Source organism: Anastrepha ludens, chromosome 5, assembly GCF_028408465.1.
Source record: "Anastrepha ludens isolate Willacy chromosome 5, idAnaLude1.1, whole genome shotgun sequence".
NCBI lineage: Eukaryota > Metazoa > Arthropoda > Insecta > Diptera > Tephritidae > Anastrepha > Anastrepha ludens.
Window position 1 is genome coordinate 1,069,091 of NC_071501.1, and position 25,030 is coordinate 1,094,120.

Sequence of the window (25,030 nt, forward strand, 5' to 3'; positions counted from 1 at the left end):
AATTTGGAATGCAATTTCATGTATCCGATGTACAATATTGCTGACAATCAATTAATGTAATTGAAGTGTTCACGTCTGGGATGTGCGCGGCGCCACATGTCGGTGTGAGTGCGCGAAATTGCAGCTTATATGCTGACACAAAGAATTAATATTAAACAAGCGCGAAGAGCGAAGAGAGAAGAGAAATGTAGGAAAATAATACAACAGACAGCAAAACGCATTTGCTATTTTTACGCGATTTTATTCTTCATCTCGTGTTGCTTATAGGAATTTCATACACTGACCGACCAACACTTATTCCACTTTCCTTTGTTCTGATCCCTTCATCCGCAGACACCAGCACGGCGTTGAGCAACGTGAGCGTCTCCATACCGTCAGCCGTTAAACGTGGCGATAATGCTATCTTAATCTGCAATTACAACCTGGAATATGACAATCTATACACCGTTAAATGGTATCGCGGAAGACGCGAATTTTATCGCTACACACCGAAGGAGAATCCAGCGTTGAAGATATTTCCCGCCAGCGGTGGATATACAGTCGATGTGAGTATAATAACACACATGCACTTATGTATGTATGTGTGCGACTATAAACCAGTATGAAAATAAAACACAAAATATTGTAATTAAAAACAAAGTGCGCACACACATACATACTTCCACACATACACCCGTATTTATGTGCTTGTAGTCATTGTCACACTCAGCACTTATTCAGGATGTTAAAATTAAATTTCCTTTCAGCCACCAGTTGTATAGTTTTTCGCGATGCTGGGAAAATTTAAAATCGCCATCAACAGGAAGGCTTTAATTTCTGGATATTTTCCCTGCTGCTGGCCTTGAGCGCAGCAAGTTTTGTTTACTTTTTCCCTCTGCTTGCTTTAATTTGTTCGCAATTAATCGAGAAATCTTCGACACAACAGGAAAAACTATTTAACAATAAAAATTAAAGAATAGAGTATTGTTGTGGCCAGCAATGCTGCTGGTTTAAACCATAATTTTTGGCGCGCTCACGCTTTACGCTTGCTGGCCAGCATTCATTCATTAAGAATTTTCCGCACGCGTCGCAAGATTTCAGCTTTAATTACGCTGACTCATTGAAATGCGGTCTGCGGTTTGAAAACTTTAAGTCAGGACATTTTTCGGGCTACTTTCTTAAACAATTTGATATACAGAGAAGGACTGAAGTTTAGATACAGCAGCATATTTTCTTATTTCCCAGAAGGTTAACAATACTTGAAAAAACTGTTGATGTAGTATAAAAGAAAGTCATGTTAGTTACACTATTTATAACTCGAGAACGGCTGAACCGATTTGGCTGAAAATTAGTGGAGAGGTAGCTTAGAACCAGGAGACAGACATAGGATACTTTTTATCCCATTCCAACGCGTTTCCGTGAAGTCACTATAAAATGTGGAATAACAAAACGCAAATGAAAGCTAAACGTAATTTTGTCTATGGTTAAGTAGAAAATCTGATAATATAAATTGTCAGAAATATATAATCACAGTAATTTGTATTCTCTTTGAATCATCATTATCAATGCCGCGACCAAGACGATCGAATCTTTCCCGACAAAGACGTAATGCAAGAAGGATACGAAACATTGCGAATGAAACGACTGAAGAAGCACAACGAATTGCCCGTGAAGAGCGCCGCGTTAGTATGGCTCGACTTCGTGCTTCTCAACCACAAGAGCAAAGCGAGGCAGCCCGTGAAACGGCTCGGTTGGCAATGCGAAATCGTCGAGTGAATAACAGAGATCAACAAGTAGATCATTTTGAACGAACAAAAAGAGAATTATCAAGTGCTGATTTGAATCGAGCAGCATTGCGATATGATTGCAACACTGATTACTGCTTGCATCCTAGCGTTTACATTGGGCCAATGAACGTTGTTTGCGAGTATTGTGGCGCATTGCAGTTTTTCGGAGAAACTGCCTTACTAGAAGAGTGAAATTGCCATTATTGACTTTTTTGGAGGCGTAATGATTTTACTGTCTGGCGACTTTCGCCAAACACTGCCAGTAATTCCAAGATCAACGGCTGCTGACGAAATAAACGCTTGCCTCAAATCATCGAATCTATGGCGCTATGTGAAGAAACTTCAACTGACAACAAACATTAGAGTTGCATTACTTAATGATACATTTACTGAAGATTTCTCAGTGTAATTACTGACTATCGGTAATGGTCGAGTACCTGTCGACGAATCGAGCGGATTGTTTTCATTTCCTCAGAATTTCTGTAACTTTGTCTCATTGAAAGACGAACTTATCAATAAAGTATTCCCAAACATCATTAATAACTACAAAAATAATGAATGGTTGAGTGAGCGAGTAATTGGCGGCTAAGAATAAAGATTTAGATGACCTAAACTACATAATTCAAAATGATATCATTGGAACAATGCATTCATTCAAATCCATTGACTGTGTAACAAATGAAGATGAAGCCACCAACTATCCAATTGAATTTTTAAACTCCTTGGCCGTGCCTGGCTTACCACCGCACAATTTCCGCCTAAAAGTTGGCTCCGTAGTAATCATGCTTCGAAACATATGCCCATAAATTGATGAACAATGTGATTTACGCGACGATACTCAAAGGAAAATTCGAGGGTAAAAAAGTTCTCATTCCGAGGATCCCGATGATCCCAACCGATCTTCCGTTTGAGTTTAAAATACTTCCATTTCCGATCCGCCTTGCATTCGCCATGCCCATTAACAAATCACAAGGCCAATCCCTGAGAGTTTTTGGTCTGAATCTAGAAAATCGATGTTTCTCACTTGGTCAATTATATGTGGCATGTTCACGGGTCGGAAAACCATCTGCGTTGTTTGTTCTTGCACCTGATAATAAAACAAAAAATGTCGTGTATCGTAAGGGGCTTAACTGAAGAGTACAATCTATTAAAGCTTCATTGAAATACTTGATTAATAAAAAAATAAACTTAAAAAAATCAAAAATCTGCTTTTTTATTGCCTCTAGGGCGGAACAAAGTTCGCCGGCTCAGCTAGTTTATTCATAAATTTACAAAAATCAAATTATTTCACTGGCTTTATAACAAAAAAATGAACAGATCAGCAAAAAAGTTGTATAACAAAAATGTAGATCCAGTTCAATTGACTTGAAACAAATTTCCTCATTTTAAAACTATTTTTTTTAATACTTTTAGTATTTAATAGGTCCACCACCGTTATCAATCACTGCTTGTAGGCGCTGTGACATTGAACCAACTAGTTGGGTTAGCTCTTCCTGCGTTATTTTGTATCACACCTCTATCAACTCTTTCAGGGAAGTCAAAAAATATGCTGCTGCATGTTAGGTCGAAAGAGTTGAGGAGTTTGCTAGCTTCCTCATTTACGTGCCTTTAAAGTCTGAGGGAGTCGGCTTGCTTTTTCATTTCTTAGGCGTCCATAGAGAACTTGACGTCACGATCTTTATTTCGAAGGAACCAATATGAGTTGAGTATATCTCGAAGGATTTTATTCTGGACTCGTTGAGATATATTTATTTCACTTTGACTGGCACAGCCCCGTAATTGCGCGCCATAGGACCGCAAAGGTTTTATAATTTGTTTAGAGCGATTTTGTTATATATGAATAGTTTTGATCTTCGTCCAAGTAACCATTTCTTTTTGTTATCTTTAGATGGACTTCATGCCGTTTAAGTTTTTTAAGCTCCTTTCATCGAAGCTTAGCATCGAGCGTCATGTCAAGGTATTTCGCAGAAATGCGGCACCTGAATATGATTAGTGGCAATTTATCAAATGTATTATGAATTTGAGTGTTGCCACCGTAGCCGAATGAGTTGGTGCCTAGGTTCGAACCTCCGTGCATGAAACAGCCAAATTATAAAAAAAATAAATTTCTGATAGAGATCGCCCCTGGCAGGCAATGGCAAATCTCCGAGTGTATTTCTGTCATGAAGAAGCTCTTCATAAAATACCATTTGCCATTCGGAAACGGCTTACAACTATAGGTCCCTCCATTTGAGGAACAACATCAAGACGCACGCCGCAAATAAGAGGAGGAGCTCGGCCAAACACCTAGCAGAAGTGTACGCGCCAATTATTTATTAATTCTTTATATGAAATTGAGCCATGAAACGAGCTCTCATTCTCAGGGTAGACCAACACCTTTGCTACATATTCGAGTAGTTGGGAGCGAACTTACAATCTGCGGTCAAGCAGAAAGTAAGTAACACACAAGCACATTTCCCCTCGACAAGAATTTTCACTCAATATTCCCAATATTTTTAATGGTTCCTGCTGCAGAATTAAATTTACAATTAAATATTAATTTTCTTCTGCTATAAATTTCCTCGGCGTGCGGCACGTAAATATTTACACTTTATTTACTTTGTTTTTGATCATCAAGCATCCCCGAAAGTATGCAATGCTCAAGGCAGTAATTTATTTGGCACATGTAAGTTCCCAGCAGTAAAACGAAATGCCTCAACTTGAGTGCTTTATTCGGCTCTTTTCTCCATGAAGCAACTACCACGCAACTATTTGCGCCTCTATGCAGCAACTTAGAGTTCTAGTCCTAGCTGCACCTTCAAGGCGATGCTAGTTTCTAAAATTTTTATAAGAAAGGAGTTTTTAAAAACGAAAATATGGTCTCTTTGAACCAAATTTCGTACTAGTTGGAGAACTAATTAGTTATTTACTGAGGCTTGTCGAATTCGTACGCCCGGGACGGATAGTTGTATTGATAGTTTCGCTTCCGCTTTGACACCAGCTGGTCTTGGCTCATAAGAATATGCATATGAACTCATTAAAATTACATTCAAGTTATTGTGCGGCCTAGAGCCCTTTGCAACGGTACATGCGGTGTTTATGTGTACTTACGCTGCCTGAAAGTATGAAACATAAATATAATCGAACATTGTAATAGCTCTTAAATGTATGAATCTATGTATATCCCTTACACAGTCTTTCTCATTCAGGTAGTATGCACAGTGGATATATAGTCAAACAATTTGCTCGCTGCGAATGATAAACTTTAAAAACACATTTTTTTAATAAATCCATTTTTTATTACTTTTTCTATTAAAATTTTAAAACAATTTTAGATATGCTTTATTCATACAATCTCAATTTTCTCCTTACTCGTTTTTAATATTCCATGCTTCATATCAAAGCTTTAAAGAAAGTTTTTTTTTTGAAAATCTGAAGCTCTGCTACTGCGAACTCGGCCCTCAAACGAACGGATCCCAGAAAAGTTGCTTGACCGCAGCAAGATAGGTGAAAATCCAAGTTATTTTGAATACTCTGAAGCGGCCATTTTGTGATGCCTGTAAAAATTACAGGTGTGTGATCAAAAATTGGTATTAGTCTTGTCTACAGCAGCTTTAAAATTTCGTCTTGGCAAAAAAGGAGGTTATGCCGTGCGATAATTTTTGACAGTTTTCGATGTGAATTAATACAAAGTGCATTGATGATCTAAATTCTTGGAAAGACGAGCAATCACGATTCTTTCCGTTACAATTCGCCCCCATGTCACTTGGTCTTTAGCTTGTTTTTACATCAATATGCCCATAGTTCGTATGCCCTCTTCTACGCAATTTCTCCATTATTTTCTCGGGCAACCTCTTCTTCCAGCCTTGTGAATTTGTTTTAAAGATCTTTTCTGCAGTTCTATGTATGTGACAGTAACATTTGCACCTCTGATAAGTGTCTGCAACTCGTAATTGTACCGAATGCGGTAAGTATCATCTTCAAGTTGTACAGGACCATAAATCTTTCTGAGAGAACTTCTCTCGAAACAAATTAATTTGTCGACCTCATTTGACTTCGGCACCTAGATTTCGCAACCGTATGTGAGGGTAGGTCTTATGATGGTTTTATATGATCGGTCACGATCCTTTACCACCGTAAAAAGCTGTATAATGTATTTCTTGTGGCCGTTAATCGCGAATTAATAGCGAAGACTTCCAGAAGGTGGTCAAAAATCCATTGTTGTGCCGTAAAATATGGATGATGTTCGCGAAATAATTGAGTGCCTGTACCGTGGCACTCTTGAGATACCCTTGGGCATTAGTATGACGAGCTTCAACAGGATTTTGTACAATCGCCTGAAAAAGATGTGTTCGCGTTAAATCTTAATTTGTGAAACGCCTTGAAAACGTCACTAGACAAAGTGTCTCAAAAATTGATTCAAACGAATGCAAAAGTGTACTACTATGTTATTAACCATGGAGAATATTTTTAAAAATAATAAAAGCGTTTTCAGTCACCAATGCTCATTTTTTATTTTTAAGCCACAAATATGAGTACCAACCCTCGTATACTAGCACAATTTAATCCCATATATTTGGCACAAATTTTAGAGACTCGCAACCAAATTTTTATTATGAATTTACATAAATATGTGAAATGATAGTTTTTGATAACCTACGAATGGCTTAATTGACCCACTGTAAATACTTGGATGCACATAATTACAATAAACCAAAATTTATTAGTATCACATACGCCGTATAGCGAATTCAAGACCTGCTTATTGAAAATTCTCTTGGTTGTGAAAAATGCGCTCGAGGCTGAAATCATATAACGAAAGGAGAGCTGAAGCGCCAAAGGCGGCGGCGTTGCTCTGGCTAACAGCTGTATGCCACTTACGCCATCCTCTCTGTACGTATGTGCATACATACGTATGCATGAGAGTGCATTGCAACGCATATACAAACCAATTGAATGCATATCGAAATAGGTGTGCGAGTATGTACAGCAGGATATTTGAGCATTTACATATACACACATACATACATACATACATACACTGATTCTTTATATCGATATTATTGCAGAAAACATCAATTTCTGTGCCTGTAATTACAGCGAAATTCATGCGAGCACGCATGAGTTAATTTAACATACTTAAAAATACACACACATGCGTATATATGCACACATATTTATATTCGTTTAAGCAAATTGTATTGGAGCACGTATTCCCCTGAGTATGCAGTGGTTAGAGTTTGTGTACTCGAACTACCTCCCCTTTCTTAGTGCCAATTCAACGGCGAAACGGTTATCTGTGTGTTTCTTAACTTTGGATAGTTAAGACATTTTTTTCGACTTAATAAAAAAATAGTTTGTAAGATAACTTTCTGCCTTTTCAAAGTCGAAAATGGAAATAAAATAAATAAAATATTATAAGCCTTTCGGAAAACTTTACTATTTTAGTTCATTCTTACAGCTTAGTATAAATTTTTAATTATTGTATAAAGTCTCAAAGTTGGTTAAACTTCCGGTGAATAACTTCCTTGTAGAAAACTGTTGCCCAATTAAAATGAATTTAAATTTTATGAACGAAAATCATAAGAAATATCCGCCAGTCAGCTCTTTAACAATTTAACAGACAAGTTACATATAATTTAAATGGCGCTTTTTCTTGTTTTTAAAATTTTTATTGAAAAAAAAAACTTTGAAATATTGCTCATACATTATGCAGTATGTACCTTTCGGCACGTCAAAAAAAAATGTTAATTTAATTTGGAACAAAAAGTGTGCGTGTAAGATTTCTTGCGCAATTCGCGTGACTCGTTGAACTAAAATCAGGTATATACAGTTAGTAACAGAAGTAAGTATACACCGGATACGTTTTCAATTTCCCCCAATCGATTCCTTCAAACAACCTAAGTTATAGCAAAATTCTGTTTTATTTACATGAATGAAATACAAAAATCATCAGGATAACCATTAGGCTTTACAATCAGTTTTCAGTTACAGCTGGTGGTATTTTATTCCATTTCTCTTGAAGGATGTTTTTTCAGTTGTTCCTTATTTCTAATCGGCTGTTTACGTATTTGCCGCTTTAAATGTTCCTATAAATGTTCGACTGAGTTGGTATCCGGGAACTGTGGCGGTGTTTTCAGCTGTTTTCGCACATTATAGTATAACAGCCAATCTCGTGCAATGTTGGATGTGTGCTTGGGGTCATTATCCTGCTGGAAGATAAACGTTCCTCCAAGGCCCAATTTCGTAGCTCATTCTTTTAAAATATTTTTCAAAATATTTACGTACCCATAACGGTCCATAATATTTTCGATAAATACCAAGTTTCCAACCCCGTTTCCAGCCATACATCCCCAAACCATCACAGAGCCCCCTCCATGCTTCACAGTGCACAAATACTGAACTTACAATCATCAGAAAATACCTTTATGACTTGATTCCAAAACGTTTGGTCATATTTTTCATGATCTTTTGCGAATGAAATCCGTTTACTTCGATTGACACTACTCACGAAGGGCTTTTTATTAACACTGCGCCCATGATAACCAGCACTATGCAAAACCCGGCGAATAGTTTGGGTGCTAAATTGTTTTCCAGTCTCGTTTTCAACTTCAGATTCCAATTTGGCGGCACTTATTTTGGGGTTTGTCCTAATTTTCCGTACGACTAAGCTTATTTCTCTGGGACTTAAGAGCGGCGAACGCCCACAACGCCCTTTATTAGTGGGGCTTCCCGCACTTTTATATTTATTCACAATCTTTTGAGCTGTACCAAAACTCCTATCTTTCAAACGACCGATTTCTCGTAATGATTTATGTTCCTTGTGATATTTTATAATCAGTTTTTTTAAATCATCAGAAAGCTCTTTTTCTCTCGGTGCCATTACTAAAAATGTCGCAAAAATGAATACAAAACATACTTCCCCAAATTTTTATACTCACTTTAATTATTTCCTTTTAATAGCTTTAACTTTTGTAATCAATACGTAAAAGTAAATGTTATGCTAACTGCACAATCGTTTGCTGTATACTAACTTTTGTGACATAAATTTCACTGGCATCAAAAACAAAGCAAAGCGTGGATAACGGTATCTAAAATTTACAGCTAAATTAAGGCGCATATGAAAGCTTATCCCATTACACAATTACCTTGTGTGAAATATTTTGATTACATATTAAGGAATGCGTTAGCGTCAAACAATTCCATAAATCAGGCTCCTGTATACTTATTTATGTTACTAACTGTAGTTCAGTTAATCATACTTGCTGGCAGGCAATGCCAAGCCTCCGAGTGTATTTCTGCTTTCAAAAATCTCGTCGTAAAAAATATCTGCTACTCGGAGTCGGCTTAAAACTGTAGGTTTCTCTATTTGTGGAATAACGTCAAAAAACGCACGCGACAAATAAGAGGAGCAGCTCGGTCGAATACCTAAAACGGTTGTATGCGCTTATTATATATATATAAACATACTTTTGCAGACAATGCCATTACTAAGAGCGGGCTTTAGTGCACTTGATAGCCGACCAACTGTTTTTCTTTTATTTCCTCACGCTACAGAGGATTCATAGGCGTAAATTGCTAAGGCTGGCATAGCCGAGTCAAGTTTTCTTGTTGAATCATCACTAAATGTGCTGAGATTCACTGATAAGCCATTCGCGTTGCCAAAAATCCCTTTTACCAAACCTCATCATTTATCTGAACGAGAATAAACTCAAGGTTCGCAACACTTGCGAACACAGAATTTTCATCTTCTCAACTTGAGACTTAAGAGACCTAGTTGCACCTAGGATGGTGCACTTATCCATTATTGAAAATAGACTAAATTAGTAGTTTTCTTCGTTTTGAGTGAACTTTTTTTACCTCTTTTGCTTTATAATATTTTGTTGGATTTATGCTTTTTCATATTCTTAAATATATGTATGTACCTAGAAAAGGGTACATACAAAATAAATTTTCTCTTGTCTTACCCCGCCAAGGGATCTTATCGTATTCGCTAAATGTTCAATAATTCGTTCGTTATCAGAAAGTCATTTTCTATAAATATAATAAATATAATAAATATAAATAGATTTGTAATAATTCATTTATACATACATACAAGTATAATGTAAAATAAAATATATATTGTATAAAATTTGCAGTATATCTCATGAAAAAAGAGAAAAGTTGCCTTCTTTCCCGCATTCTGGGACTCACTTGAAACAATTTTTGCCATACTTTTATTTACTGTAACATTTATGGAATTCTACTTAATTTTAAAAATTTTTTTTTTGCAGATGTCTGAATCAAACGCCACACACGTCTTCATTCGCAACCCCACGTCTGGCAAATATAGCTGCGAGGTTTCAGCCGATGCTCCATCTTTTGACACATTCTTTGTGTCGGGCGAAATGGAAGTTGTGGGTAAGTAAGCAATTTTATTTCTCATACACATTTCGTTGATTGAATTCGTAGAACATCCTCTTTGCTCGAGGCTTACAAGTTCTTAAATTATTTATCCAATTACGATAACATTTTAACGAGTTATGAGATTTGCCTTTTTCATTTTCGGAAAGGTTTCGGACAAAAGGGCGTAAAAACATTAAAGCATAAACAGCCCAGTACACAAAAGAAACGCTTTCTCGCCCGAAACAAAACGTCAAAGGAAGTTGCTGTTGTTTATAGTTATTTCAAATTCCTCTTTTTTTCACACAACAGGTGAAAATTGACACTTCACAAACACGTATTGAATTTTTTCTGGCCGACTTCGGGCGAATGTGCAACACAAATTACTCTTTCAAACAATGTACAGTTTCACGAACCCGCGGCGCTCTCGGACGAGTGAGGAAGCAAACTAATTGCTGGTATACTCGAGTTTGTTTGTGTCCAATAGATATCGCTGTGGCTGAGATATTTATAGAAAACATATTTATGCTCTAATTTGGTTCAAATTCAGCACATTTAATAACTTAAAAGGTTGCGTGACGCTGTGATCGATATTATGCTCGTATTTAGGGCACGATTTATCGAAGAATAGGACTTTTTGTTATATTTTCCATATACTTAGACTTCCAAGAGATTAACTTTAATACATAATTTCTGTTTTCGTTCTTTGTTGAAGACGTAAACGACAAATTATGAAGCGGTTGAATAAATTTAATAAAATGGCTTTTTGGTGCACCTCGAACTAAATTACTTGGGAGTGGGAATTACGTCATATTATAAATACCTAGTGGTGGCTCCAAAAGTTTTGTTGCGATCTTAATGAAGAAGTGCCAGTTGAGAAGGAGTGATTTATGGTGAAATTAATCAGCAGATCGCCTTGCGAAAATAAGTACGGACTTCCTTACACCGAAATTGTATCTTTTTTAAGATACTGATGAAGTTTTATACTCTCCTCCTACTCCTTTTGCACAGTAAAATCAAAAAAATACCTATTAAATGAGACTTTGTTTCAATTTCCAAGTTTATTAAAAAAAAAATGGTTACAAATTTAATCTTCAAAATAATAGCCATCGTTAGCGACACATTTTTCCCATCTCACAGGCAATTTGTGGATGCCGCGCCAAAAAAATTGGCCGTCTTTGGCCGCAAACTAATCATCAAGCCATTTTGTGGCTTCTTCGTGAGAATTGAAGAACTGCTCGGAAAGTGCGTGGCCCATCGATGCAAACAAATGATAATCGCAAGGCACCAAGTCTGGTGAGTAGGCCGCATACACCAGCACTTCACAATCGTACGTCTCCACTAATTCCCGGGTCGTTCTTGTTCGATGTGGCGGTGCATTGTCACATTGTCAGTTCATGCGGTACCCATCTTCCGACCTTTAAAATCATGCCCATGTCTTTCAAACGTTTGGGTCACTCCCAACTGCTCTGCCATCATTTCTTGCGTTTGACTATCATCTTCATCCAACTATGCTTGTAATTCGGCGTCCTCAAACTTTGCCGGCTACGGTCCTCGTTCTCCACGCTAAAATCACCACTACGGAATTTTTCAAACCACCTTAAGCACTCTGCTCTACTTAGAGCATGTCCACCATAAGCTTCTATAAGCATTTGTTGAGCTTGAGAATCGTTTTTCTTCAATTGATAACAGAAAATCTACGATATCCGCAAATCGTAGTTTGAAGGCACGAAATTCGACATTTTTAAGAGCGACAAAAATGCATTGTTGTATGAAACGTAACAAACAATGAACTGAATATTGTTGACAGATGACAGACGAAAAAAACAAGACCTTTGCGAAGGCTTAAAAATACTCCTAGCGACATCTATGGACTAATAGCTCAAAGTCTCATTTCATAGGCATATATTTTAATTGGGAGGCTTAGTATTGGATTAAGAAAAAAAAAAGGCGATTGGCGTTGATGGTTACAGCCGATTAGGCAAGGAACAAATTCGTATTGTTTTTATATATAAGAACAAAATTTCTTAGAAAAAACATTTTCTGGCTCCTGCTGTGTTGACCTAAGTGTCATAAAATTTAACTTAATTTTAATTCGCATTGATTTTTGATAATTTATTTTGTTCACGGTATTATGCGTTTGATCCATATAACGAATGTTCGAAATTTTGTTTGACTATGTGAAGAAAATGCACAGAAGTGTTAGTAAAAAATTTTATCAATATTAATAGTAAGAAATTTATCATAACTATGCCAGAATCCACTGGGTTACAAAACTACATACTCGAAATTTTTCTCAAAATTCAGATTAAAATGATTTTAAATTTTTGATGGTATGTAATTAAAAATTACAAAAAAAGTTTGCAATTTGAATTTATATCTTTTTTGTTGTTGTATAAAACATATTTCTATAAAAAGATAAAAGGAATTAAATATGTCACGCTGATGTTATTGTGAACATGGGCGTATATGACTTAATAACTATTTTTATACAAATACATTTATTATTTACTTCCCAGAACTTCCCACGCAGCGTCCGGTTATAACAGGGGTGCATTCGCGCTATCGCCTTGGTGATGTTGTCAACGGCAACTGCTCATCGGATTTCTCCAAACCAGCAGCAAATTTGACTTGGTGGATCAATGACGTGCAGGTAGGAATTGGGCAAATAATGCGTTTAGTGATTAATTTCTTTGAAAATACTTCGATTTATTAAATATTTGTAACTGTAACATACTTTTAGGCGCATTGTGTTTAATAAGCCAATAGCGTTGCGTGTTCGAGTTTAGTGAAAACACTTTCGGAGTAAAATTATTGATGTGAAAGTAGGATGATACATACCATATAATGATATTTGGCTTCTGTTGCTTCTCTTTTCTCCTCCCCCTATTCATGTTCGCAAATGCCTGATGCCTGACAGTCAATTACTTCGATACTATTACATTTTTTCTGCTTCCGAACGCTGCTGCTGCTGCTGCTGCTACACATTTTCATTAAAGTGTCGTATAAATCAAATCAGAAACGAAAAAACTTTAATGATTTTGCTGCACTCAGGCTATTCCGCACCCCAACGTATTTGCAACTGTGCCGTAGCTCCAGTTCCCATTCCAGTTTTACCTCAACTACACTCAGCAATAGCAGTAACAGCATTGAAACAGCTAAGGGCCAATCAAATTTCACTTGCCTTGGTTGTAACGACACTTCACTTACGTCAGGAATGCTGAAGAACATCCTTAACCGAAAAGAGCAAACCCCTGCAAAGAAAAAAAATCTCGAAAAAATATTCTTAATGAACGTTTTACTTCCGAAATACTTCCAATTTCTCCGCTTCTGCTTCTTGAGCAGCTATCGCCTGAAAATATTTGCTGCAGCTGAAAAAAAAAAAATCAATTTGAAATCAATATTGGCTAAAAGTCATTTTACCAAAATGGACAGCAACTGGCAGCCAACTACTAACAGCATTCCAACATTCGAACAAACCTAAGTAAAAACTGCAATGGCGATAAAAAATTCTTTGAAATACTGTTGCCAAACAAAAAGAAAAAAAAACATAAACTATAAACCAAAAACGAATAGAAACGAAATGGGGAAAATACCAAAACTGTGAACAGATTTATGAAATGTCGAAGAAAATGAAATGCCAAAGCAGCCGCAAGCGAAAGCTCACACTTATCGGAGAGGTGTAATGGTATTGGTAGATTGTCGTCTGAAATCCCAGGCAATGGTGTCAGTGCGCCGAAAGTGACATATGTTTGTAGGTTTGCCAAAGCTGCTGGACGCCCTGTGGCTGCTTACCCTAAGTACACCTACGTAAATTCCACTTACTTTACCACAAGACATTCATTTTGTTTCTTTTTTTTGCTTTTCCAATGATTTCTTAATTCCTTTGAGGATTTTTTAGTTTGTTGTAAATGAAAAGTTCGGTGTTCATATTAACTCGAGAACACACACCCGAGGTACAGGGTTTGCACTACAAACATATCCACTGCCAATATTTTGCTTTTCTGTAATATTTTCAAGCTAATTTTTTCAGTTATGGCTTAAGTGTAAAATAATAATTCATGTAAAGTACCGTATGAAAATATTTTCTAGCACCCAGCAAAAATATTTAATATTAGAAGTCGAAAAGTAAAGAAAACTTTAATTTCTCAGATACTGAGCACGCTACGATTTCTTTATGCCGAAAAGGGTAATTACTCAGATATAAAGGGGAAAGCAGTTGGTTTTAAAAGCCTACTTAAATGTGTGATGATACATTTATTTACAATGGCAGAGTTTTTAATCTGTCCATAGGATAGCGATGAAATGTTGGTGCACCACTATGAGCATCTCTGTAAGGTTTGCGAATTCATTTGCACTCACCAGGTGGCATTTTGGTAGGGATATTAAAAAAATCCTACCTCATGCCCGATATATTTCATACTCGGCAGCTTCTGTTTCTAATGAGTTTTAGTTTTATTCGGCCATAGTGCAATGCACCCGCTGTGGTCTATGTTTCTTGACCGCGAACCCTTAGCTAAATGCGTCTAATACATTATAGTACTTCTTCGGGCTTTTTATCCTGTACTACCAATGGATTTATAGTCGCAGCACCTAGGCGAATGAGTCTTTATATCGCAAGAGCTGCACATTCGCAGACTATTTGCTCTGGTTTTCCCCGCTCAGCTCGCAAGCTCGACATACGCTTGATTCTACCCATACTAAATAGTTTCCAGAAAAGAAAACTACAATCCTACAATAATCCCTATATTATCCAGTGAGATAGTTGTTGTTGTATCAGCATAAACGTGGCATGCTTCCGGAATGACAGTCCCTGACCGGATATAGATGCGGGTGCGATTTGCGCGGACGCTGAGGCACAATTGAGGTTCTATGCCGTTAAGGAAGTAGTCTGGTAACTTATTTTGAAAATTTCGAATTTCGGTTTTTTACATATTTTGAAAGTGCGATATATTGGTAATATACTGTACAAATTTTAGACCGAAATTCGAAATATTGACGAAATTATAGCACAAACATGAGAGCGGCTTGCACTAAAACTTTAAACGCGTTTTTCTCAAAACAACGTTTTTCCGGATGGCCGTCGTGAAAACAAATTTTCTATCTAACGGATTGATCTGAAATTTAGATATGTTTTTCTACACATCAATAGTTCTGGCGGGTAGTAGATTTAATTTATTTCGTCCCTAACTTTCCATTTTTTAGTCCGATTTCCACTTTAAAAAAAAGGCAATTTTCTTACGAAGTCCGCCATTTTGTTATTTTTTGTCAAAATCATCTGATCTTACTACCCGCCAGAACGACAAGCACACTGATTAATAAGCAATTTGTTTTTTCTGTTTCAGATGACCACAAGTGACGAAATCACGCCGGCCAGCCACTGTACCTCTTTTTTTGCCGCTTGCTGCAGTGTACAAAAATAGTATCAAAACATTAAAAAAAAAAAAAAATTTTTTTTGTACACCTTCTGATACCTTTAATAACATATCAGAAAATCAAACCGATGTAATTTTATTTTTCCTTCCAAAAAATGTCCCAAACATGGCCTCAAAAAACGTGTAAGTTACCAGACTACTACCTTAATGTGCCGAATTATCTCATCCTTTAGCTCTCGAATTGTTGCTGGCTTATCGACGTACACCTTTTCTTTCAAATAACCCCAAAGAAAGAAGTCCAACGGTGTCGTTGACGTTTAGGTGTGGTTCACATTCAACATCGGCCCTTGAAATTTAACCACCCTTTAGAATCAGCTATTTGCATTAAGCTTTGTCCCAGAGCGACTCTTTACGAGAATCCAAAGAGATTTTGAGAATTTCTTGCGCCTTAACATAACCAAAGAGCAGTAAAGCTGCAGTAAATGAAATAACCAGCTTTTGAATTTCAGGAAGCAGATGTTTTTCTCTTTAATCAAAAAAAACTTTTTTCATAGCTATTTGTATTTCAAATAGTATAAGATAAACAAATAATGTGGCAAATAATTCAATAACACAAAATTTATAATCTGTAAAAATGTGCCACTCCACATTTAAAACGCGCAATTTATATAAAAAATTATTTCCAGAACTTATTTTTTCATCACTTCCAGCGAGTGGTCGAAAAAGTGACTTCAAGTATAGCACATTGAACAGATCTGATCTTCCCCTCTATTTGTTCGCCTATAAATCATCACATTTGCTTCAACTCCTCTGGGCTATCAACACTTGTTTACAGATTTTGACATTTTAGGGACTGAAAGCACATACAAAATATTGCGGTTGGTGGTTTTGCTCTACTACTGCTACCTGTTCAAAATGCCTTGAATTCAAGCCATTGTCTGAATTTTAGTAAACGCCTTGCTACTAATTAGACATCTTACATAATCTGGTATATTTTAATTGTCAGAATAACAGTTTTCTCTTTGAATCCCTTTTTCATGTACAACAATGCAATTACCGAAAGAGGGAATAAACGATTACAAAATTTGCTCTTTAAAGAGTTCACTGCGCTGAAAGCTCGCTCAACTTTTGCCTTTGAGTATGGATATGAAAATATCCGAATTCCCAAATTTTTCACATTTTGAAATGGATTCATAACTGCTGAGTATTCTTCAATACATTTTAGTGAATTTAAATTGTGGATTCGTATAGATTCAATGCTGGTACGGCCCTTTTATAATTTCACGCTTCAGATAGTAAAAAATCTATAAAATCTAAAATCTAAAAAAAGGCTCCAGGCATTAAATATATTTTTTGGAGTTTCAATGTTCAAGAAACTGAATGAAGTGCTTAAAACACCGACTCCCGAACCCGTCAAATAAGTTTATCCTAAGCTAATCAAACAAAAAAAAAAATTCAAAATAACTGTTTTTCTAGTACGTGGTACTTTTTTATAAATAATCGGACAATCAATGGAAAAAGTTTTTTGTATAGGCAACATTGGAGCTTCTTAAATGTGCATACCCTGGAAAGACAGTACCTTTAATGGTATGCATTCCATATGCCTAATGTGAGAGTTGAATAAATAAGCACAGGCAAATAATACCTGATGCTTTCAGCTAACGCCGCCCGCTTATAAATTGGGTAAGCCTTGAAGCTCGAAGACCAAAAAATCCGTCATTAGTCTATTGGGAGGGATACAGCGCAAATTATTGCTTACAGGCAAGATGAATAACAGGTAGGTAGCTAGAAGTGGCAGTCGGTCTTTAAACCAACCATTGTTATACTACAGTAGCAGCTTATCTGCTGGCCCTCGGTAAACCGTTTTGTTTTAAGTGCAAACACATTGAGCTGGCGGACACCTATATCCCTAAGGTCAGCAGTATCATTCAAGAACAATAAGCCAAAAGATGTATACCTGGTGGCATGTCACGCGGAACAGCGAAAAAAAGCGGTCTGACAGACTCTGCCCCCTCCTCATTCTTGCTGAATTCTGCAGCTTTCGAAGTAGTCGAAATGAAGATAAACAAGAATTATAATTGAGTCTTATTTCCCCAGTCGTTGCATTTCACGGTAGGCAGCGATTCGGAGGAACAACTCACATTTCATCTTCTGGGGACAATTTCAGAATAACTTCATTGCGTTCAAATGGTAGGGCTTAGTTTTTGATTAAGTATGACGCTCTAAAAGCAAAATCTGTGGCTTTGGAGTAATTTAGTGAAAGAAAAAAATTCAATCGAACCGCATGCCATAAACACCTGCAGCAGAAAACCGCTGAAATGGAATTGTAGAAATGAATTTGAGTAGAACGCATGAATTGCAGTGTGGCATGTGGCAAGTTTCGTAGTAATGCTGTTTAGTGAAACGAAATGAAAGTTTATTGATTTATGCATTTGTTGGCAAACTCAAAATTGAAAATTTCAGTTTTTTATTATTATTCCTTTTTTCTCGAACTTCTTCAACCAAATTATTTTTTTTTGTGAAACACACTTGAAGCAACGGAAGTTGCACTTGAACGCTCAGTGGCAATGGGAACTTGTAATGCAGGTACCTGTAGCCACTTGAGCGCTGATTGCGATTTCTGTTTTCACTTCCGAGTTACGACGCCGATGACGATGACTTCAGTTGCGTACACGCCCCACCACCCGCCCTCACGCCATGTCGTCAGTGTGTCAACTCTTGAACAACTTTTCTGCTTTTGGAGCAAGAAAATATATATGCAGGTACCTATAAATGTAGCTCACGCACACGCAGCCGCACACATGGATGCATTTACCGCGTCTGCAACTTCACTTACTATGCACGCATACAAACACATGTTTTAATACATATTTACAGTAGTATGCGCAGTGGAAGCAGAAATTCTCAACTTTACGACTTTGCTTGCAAATCAACAGAAAATTCGTTCATTTCTGGTTTTTATTAGAATTTCTTACTTTTTGTGACTTTGCCAAGTGTCACTTGCTCACAAACATGCCCACACCCACATTCTCTTTCCTACCCCTCTTTCCCTCACTCTCCCACTTGCACACTGACTTTCTTTCTTTGCTTACAAATGCGGGTTCATGCGGGCGCTTGTGTCGTCGAGTCAAAATTACATCGCATTAGGTGGGCGTCACTCTTTCGAAACTAAGCTGCGAATAAATGGGTGGAAATTACATAACCTGCCATGTCGTTTATGTAACAAAGTTGTTTTTGAGTAGTGCGTTTGGAATGGAGATGCTTGATTTAAAGTTGCAGCGCCTGTGGGTTTTTTGCTGTAATTTCCAGCACATGAATGTGTTCCAAATTACAGCAACAAAACATTTAAATTAAATACTTATTTGAATCACATCGACATTAAAAATTGTTATAATCCTCAAATATATTGATCTTTCTCTTATTTTTTTAGGCACCTTTACATTATGTACGAATATTTGGCATTCAACGCCACTTCGCAGAAAATCTCGAGTCCGCTGTGTTGGAAATCAATTTTATCGTCACACTGCAGCATTTCATTAAGGGCCGCTTAAAGGTATTTTCAAAAAATAATTTATATTTTATTGTAAGACTTAAGTGACCTTTCAAATTTCCTTCTCTCCGCAGCTTAAGTGCTCCGCCCGCATTTATGACATTTACGTGCAAGAAGCCGAAAAGCTTATCGAAGAGGATCGTCCGCGTATTCTGGCATCAGGCCGTTCGCCCGAGCTCAATATGTATCCCTTTGATCACATGCCAGACGCAGAAGGTTTCGATGAGCATAATGAGTTATATCTGACGCATTATAACAGTAAGTAGTCTATACTAGTTTTTATGTAGTAAGAAACAGAAAAAATGTAAAAATAAAAAAAAAAAGTTATTAGAACGAAAAAATTTGAACCATTTCCTGAAATTATGAAAACTGATTAAAAAATTTGCACCAGCTGAGATAAAGGTTTCTTGTTTTCACTATCAAAGGAAACTCAAAGAGTTTAAAACGCCATAAAATGAAAATATCTTTAGTAGCTTCATTGCTACGTTCATAAAGTAACAGCAGGCATTAGCAAAAAAAAAAAAAACAAAAGGCCAGCCGCTCTATGTGCGCATATTTGAAGTGAAACTTCTTAATTTCTGGATTAAATTTAAATATTTTAGTGAGGATTGAAATGATTTTTTATAAAATTACATACACTAATAGTGGATATTATTATTCATTTACTTTTGAAATTTGTACATTAGTCGGTGATTCAATAGCCTGTACATTTTGTATTGATGGTGCAATAGCACCAGTGTATACCTACCATCGTTTTGTGGTAACTGAAATAGGATATATATGTTCTTGACTCGATTGTCGCGATATAGCGAGAAAATACGGCATCTATCGTTATTCCTGATTTTGTTGTTGAAATATAGCGGTGATTAATTACTTGTAAATTCAGTTTATGTTCCAAAAATTCTATTAATTTCATGGAAGTGTCCGATGCAAAATTTACATTGAAATCTTAGTTGATATGAGAGGTTTCAGATCGTCGCGTTGAGGAAGAAGTTTACCACCATCACGAGTGTATCTAAATAAAAAGCCATGTAAAAGTGCGATAATGCCATTGATAAGTGAATTCGAAGTTATGTTGACACCAACAATTACTATGTTGTGTCCATTTACCGCACGGCACACAGAAATACAGATATCACCGACATCTTCTGCTATAGCTGCATTTGATGTTGACTATAAAGCGGTAAATCGTAATTGCGGTGTGAGGACATTCACTGTATCACTTTTTTTGTGGTAGATAGCGTATTCTTTTACACTGGATGATGCAGTTAAAATTCGGTAAACTGATTTCCTCGTCTTCACGCAACCAAGTCTTATGAAAAACTACCACATTGGATTTTTCCATAACTGGATTCAATACGGCAGTAGCATGAGCACGTAGACTTTGACAATTAGAAGAGTACGTCGACAATATTTCTCTTTGTTGTATAAATTGAATCATTTGTTAATCAAGAGTTTCCAAACAATAATATAAAATTAACTTACAAATACTCAAATTAGTGATGTAAAATCGGGCTTAGTAAGGCACAGCAGTTATTCCTCATTAGTACCTGTGAACTGTGAAAGATAGATCTTTCATAATCACAATATACTGATATTTAGTGTCTTCGTATAGATACTAAATTTGACATAGTATATTTATAAAAATTTATCAATACATACCTGTTCTAACTGAAAATTTATTTGCAAATTTTAACTTCACTTTCACTGAATTTTTATTTAAATATAAAATATTATTTAATAATAATTTTGATGAACACGTGGTCTACACAAATCCACGTCGTTTTCTGCGTGTCTAGGCGTCTGCGTCTCCTCGCCCCTGGAATATCACGTTGTCCCCATATGATATAGGCTGCAGTACTGGGTTGCCCATATTCGACGGACCCATGTGTTTTTCGATGACTCTTTGGGCCCATTCCAATCGACGAGGCTTGTCCGCAGGCAACAATCTTTGCGTCAATTGAATCTTATACGGGAATTAATGCAAATCAATGCGGATAATTCGATGTAAAGTGGTCCGAGCAGAGCCCAACTGCTGAGAACGGCGATTTTGGGATGTCCTTGGTGACGCCTTGGTCGGTTTTGATTTGGCCTCTCTGGATTAGAAAGAGCATGCCCAGTCGAAAATCTTTCGTACAAACGTTTAATGGTGTTCTTAGAAGGCGCACTTTTCACATTATTTAATTTTTTATACGCACGTTGAGTTTTCTCAATTGATTTCTTTTATTGAATGTAAATTTCAACAATTTGGGAGCGCTTGCGTGGCGTGTACTGTTCCATGGTAAAAATATGCTTGGATTGACCCTTCCAACGCGGTCTGTCATTAAGCGATATGACGTCTCTGTCAAAAGATACAGGGTTGCCCGATGGGTCCGTCGAATATGGGCAACCCTGTATATGGCATAGTATTAGTGTATATTGTCTGTGTATACTCTGTAATACGTATCTATAGAGTGGAGAGACTACAAAGCACCGCACAAAGCAGAGAAAGAGAGTAGCTTGTATGCCGTAGGCTTATACTTTTCGTGACGGTTTTTCGTAACGCTAGCTTGTGTGTCGCGGCCTTGAAATTATACTCTGACGCGCGTAAAGAAGTTTCACTTCAAAAGAATGGTTTTTATGTATCCAGCGTGCGGGTGCCTATTGGAAAGTCCAAATCTCGCAAAGTGTGGCTATAACTTGACCTGATAAGGCAGTGGCGGCGGCTTTTTAAAGTAACCATATCTAAGTGGGAATTGATGCAAGGCAAATCGTGCTAGATATCCATTCAATACAACTCTGACAAGAGGCAGGCAACAGTGATGAACGAATGGGAGAAGAGAGGCGCGGAAGGCAGTGACGATAGTCTTTAAACTGTACAGTAAGCAAATGGACGGCTTAATTTGTTAAGCAAAATGTAAAATAAATGTTTATTGAACTCACGAAATATAGTCTTTTGGTTTGCGTAGTAAATTATTAATGCATTTAGTTCAAATGCAGTAAATCTTTGCTAATCCCGATATGGCAAACTCCGGATTCTGGTATACTCCGGACAGTGTTGAAAAACTAAAATATTTATTACTGTGCAATGCAATGCTTGACAATTCTACAAGCCCGCTTAAAATGGACAGGAGAAAGTGAAGCCGATTTAGACAGTTTGATTATTCTTAGAACGCTTCGGCAACGCGCTCAGCTATGCAAATTTGTATTAATAAATTAATATTTCTCTATCTTTTACTTCTAATGCTTATAAAGAGTCAACAGAGGAAAGTTTTGACAGATCCCTTACGTGTCAAAAAAGTTTAGAAACCCTAATATTGTATTACAAAAATCGACGCTCTGTAAAAAGTGTGCATTGCGTGCTCAGGTCCATTTTTAGCTTAACGGACACGTCAAGTTTTCTCAAAAATTGCCATATTTGGGCTGAAGAGCAACCCGAAGCCATTCAAGAGCAGCCCTTATTCCCATAGAAAACAACAGTTTGGTGGGGCCTATGGGCTGGAGGAATCATCGGCCCATTTTTCTTCAAAGACAAGATGATGCCGCAAATTGAAACCTGCTATCTCCATAACATTTGGTTTCAACGAGACGGCGCTACTTGCCATACAGCCCTTGAAATAATGGACTTACTGCATCGTCGTTTCCGTGAGCAATTTATCTTTGGTTTCGGACCAGAAAGTTTTGTGAATAAACTAGCTTGCTTCGATTGGGGTATTGTAAGCTAACATAACTAATGTAATTTACGAGATACCGACCGCAGTTCTCCAGCGAGTCATTTAAAATTGGTGTTTACGGATGGTCGAATTACGTCGCAGTAGAGGCTAACATTTGAAAGAGATTGTCAAAAAAAATAGGTTGTCTATAAAGTCGGTTTACTAACGATAGTTTAATGTAACAACGTCATAAGAAAATACTGATGAATGGTTGCAATGTTCAAAACAAAATTTTAATTTTATTTGTTTGATAGATATTTTGTATGGCTATAGAGAAGGAGGTAAATGGAATCGCAATGGAATAGGTAACATTTACACAAACGTGAAAAATTTCGAAACATTTATCAAATTCATGAAAGATATGTTCAATTTCGATTGTGCATCAGACGTTAATAAGTCAACAACACTAAGAGGCACCATCATCGATTTGCCTTTTTCAAGACACTTTACACTCAAAACACTCCCTTTCATTTCCTACTTTTCCTCTCATCATCCTATTCTCAACAGAGAAATGGTTCAATACCATGCACACAGGAAGAAGGCATATGCAAATACAAATATGTGAATTTATATACAAATGCGCATGAACATACATATACATACATATATATGCTCACTCAAGTAGGACAGAGTCAGATGTCGAACGTTGCCGAACGCGGGGGCCGATTGTGCTCTTTGTCGTTCGTTCCGCGCTCTCGCTTGCAGTTCAAGCAAGGTAACGACAAAAAAATAATTGTCATGAGTGGTTCTATACAAAAATAATAAAGAAGGCCCAAACAATTTTCTTTGTTTTATTTCAATATAAAATCCGATACCTACACGATCACCCTTTATAATAAAATGTTGTGAGAGACTCTGCCAAATGTTTGGGAAAATTAGTGGAGTCGAATTGCTGCCCTGTTGAGAAACCTCTAATGCAGCATCCACCGAATACGGCGATAGTAAACTGTTCGTAAACAGAATTTTTTCTTATCCCAGTGCAAAAATCAGGATTAAAGACATGGCTATGTAAAACTCATTATTTACAGCCTTTCAGAAATTTGTTTTCATTAGCAGAAATTCCATGCGAACTGATGGATAGCTTTACCTCAATCAACACTGCAATAACGACGCACGGAATATTGCTTTAATAGAGCAATTTCCGGACCCATTTAAATTCCAATCATAATTCAACGTGTAAAACAATTTCCAGTGCCACACCAAATTTCCATCAAATTTTGTGATCGATATTACGCAATTTCGCCGTCAAAATACTTAATGAAACTATGCAGTCAATACGAATTACAAACAAAACAATCACTGAAAATTCATATTTACAATTCGAAAGTCATCCGCTAGGAAAATCCATAAAGCTATTAGTAAACAGGGCTAATTAGTCGAAAGGATGTGGGGGAAGCCTGGGTAAATTGTGGTGAAAATTTGTATATTAGACAGTTGAAATAAAAGGCGCATGGACAAGAAAGGCAGTGCGACAGGAACTTAAATGTGTATTAGAGCAGAGAAATGCCGAATGAAGTGCGGTATGGATGAGTGAAAGCAAATGGCATCCTTTAGCCGCTTCTGTTTCGTGTGCCGAGCAATTGTTGGGTCGCTGATTTGTTTTCGTTGCCGCTGCTCTTGTTGTTGCTATTGCTGGTAGTGCTGTGAGCGGATGTGAGACATTAAAAGTCATCTTGATTAATAACCCAACGTTAGTCAAGCATAATATTGTCTAAATGAACGCAAATGCGCAAATATCCCCCTGCCACGAATGGTCATGTGGCAACTATGTACGAAGAGTATTATTAGGTTAGCGGAGTGGAGGGAGTTAGAGTTGAGTTCCATGTACATTGTGTAAAAACAACATAATGATTCGTAAAATGATGTTTAATAGACAAAAGCCAAGAGGCGCTTTGAAGCTGCGAAAACTCAGTACAAAAGAAGCAAATGACTGCTGATGAGAGGTTTGCTAAGGGAATGGACGTGAGCGAGGAAGGAACAAATGTAGAACACATGTATGGTAATGCCAGATAAATATATTTGTAAATAGCTTTGTTTACACACATATCCACTAATATTTGCAAGTGTATCCTTTGGCCAGATTATCAATCTTCAATGCTGTTGCAGCACACAAAGGCAATAAAATATGCTTACACATACAAACGGCAAACTCATATGTGCATGTATAGGTATATGTTTTGCATAGCATCTGCTATTTCAAAGCTCGCTTAGCCACTCTTAACATTACTCTCACTCCCCACCCCCTAAACGCACGCCATTCTTCAAGAGGAAAGAAGAAAATCC

The 25,030-nt window shown here is 37.0% G+C and overlaps 1 protein-coding gene across 1 annotated transcript in view; it reads left to right on the top strand.

Annotated features, from left to right (window-relative positions):
• LOC128863335 (uncharacterized) overlaps positions 1-25,030 on the top strand; it is a 38,315-nt gene that overhangs the window by 318 nt on the left and 12,967 nt on the right. Inside the window, exons 2-6 of the mRNA XM_054102453.1 lie at positions 334-545; positions 10,022-10,148; positions 12,650-12,783; positions 18,936-19,058; positions 19,130-19,313. Coding sequence (XP_053958428.1) covers positions 334-545; positions 10,022-10,148; positions 12,650-12,783; positions 18,936-19,058; positions 19,130-19,313 — 780 coding nt within the window. The remainder of the gene's footprint in view (positions 1-333; positions 546-10,021; positions 10,149-12,649; positions 12,784-18,935; positions 19,059-19,129; positions 19,314-25,030) is intronic.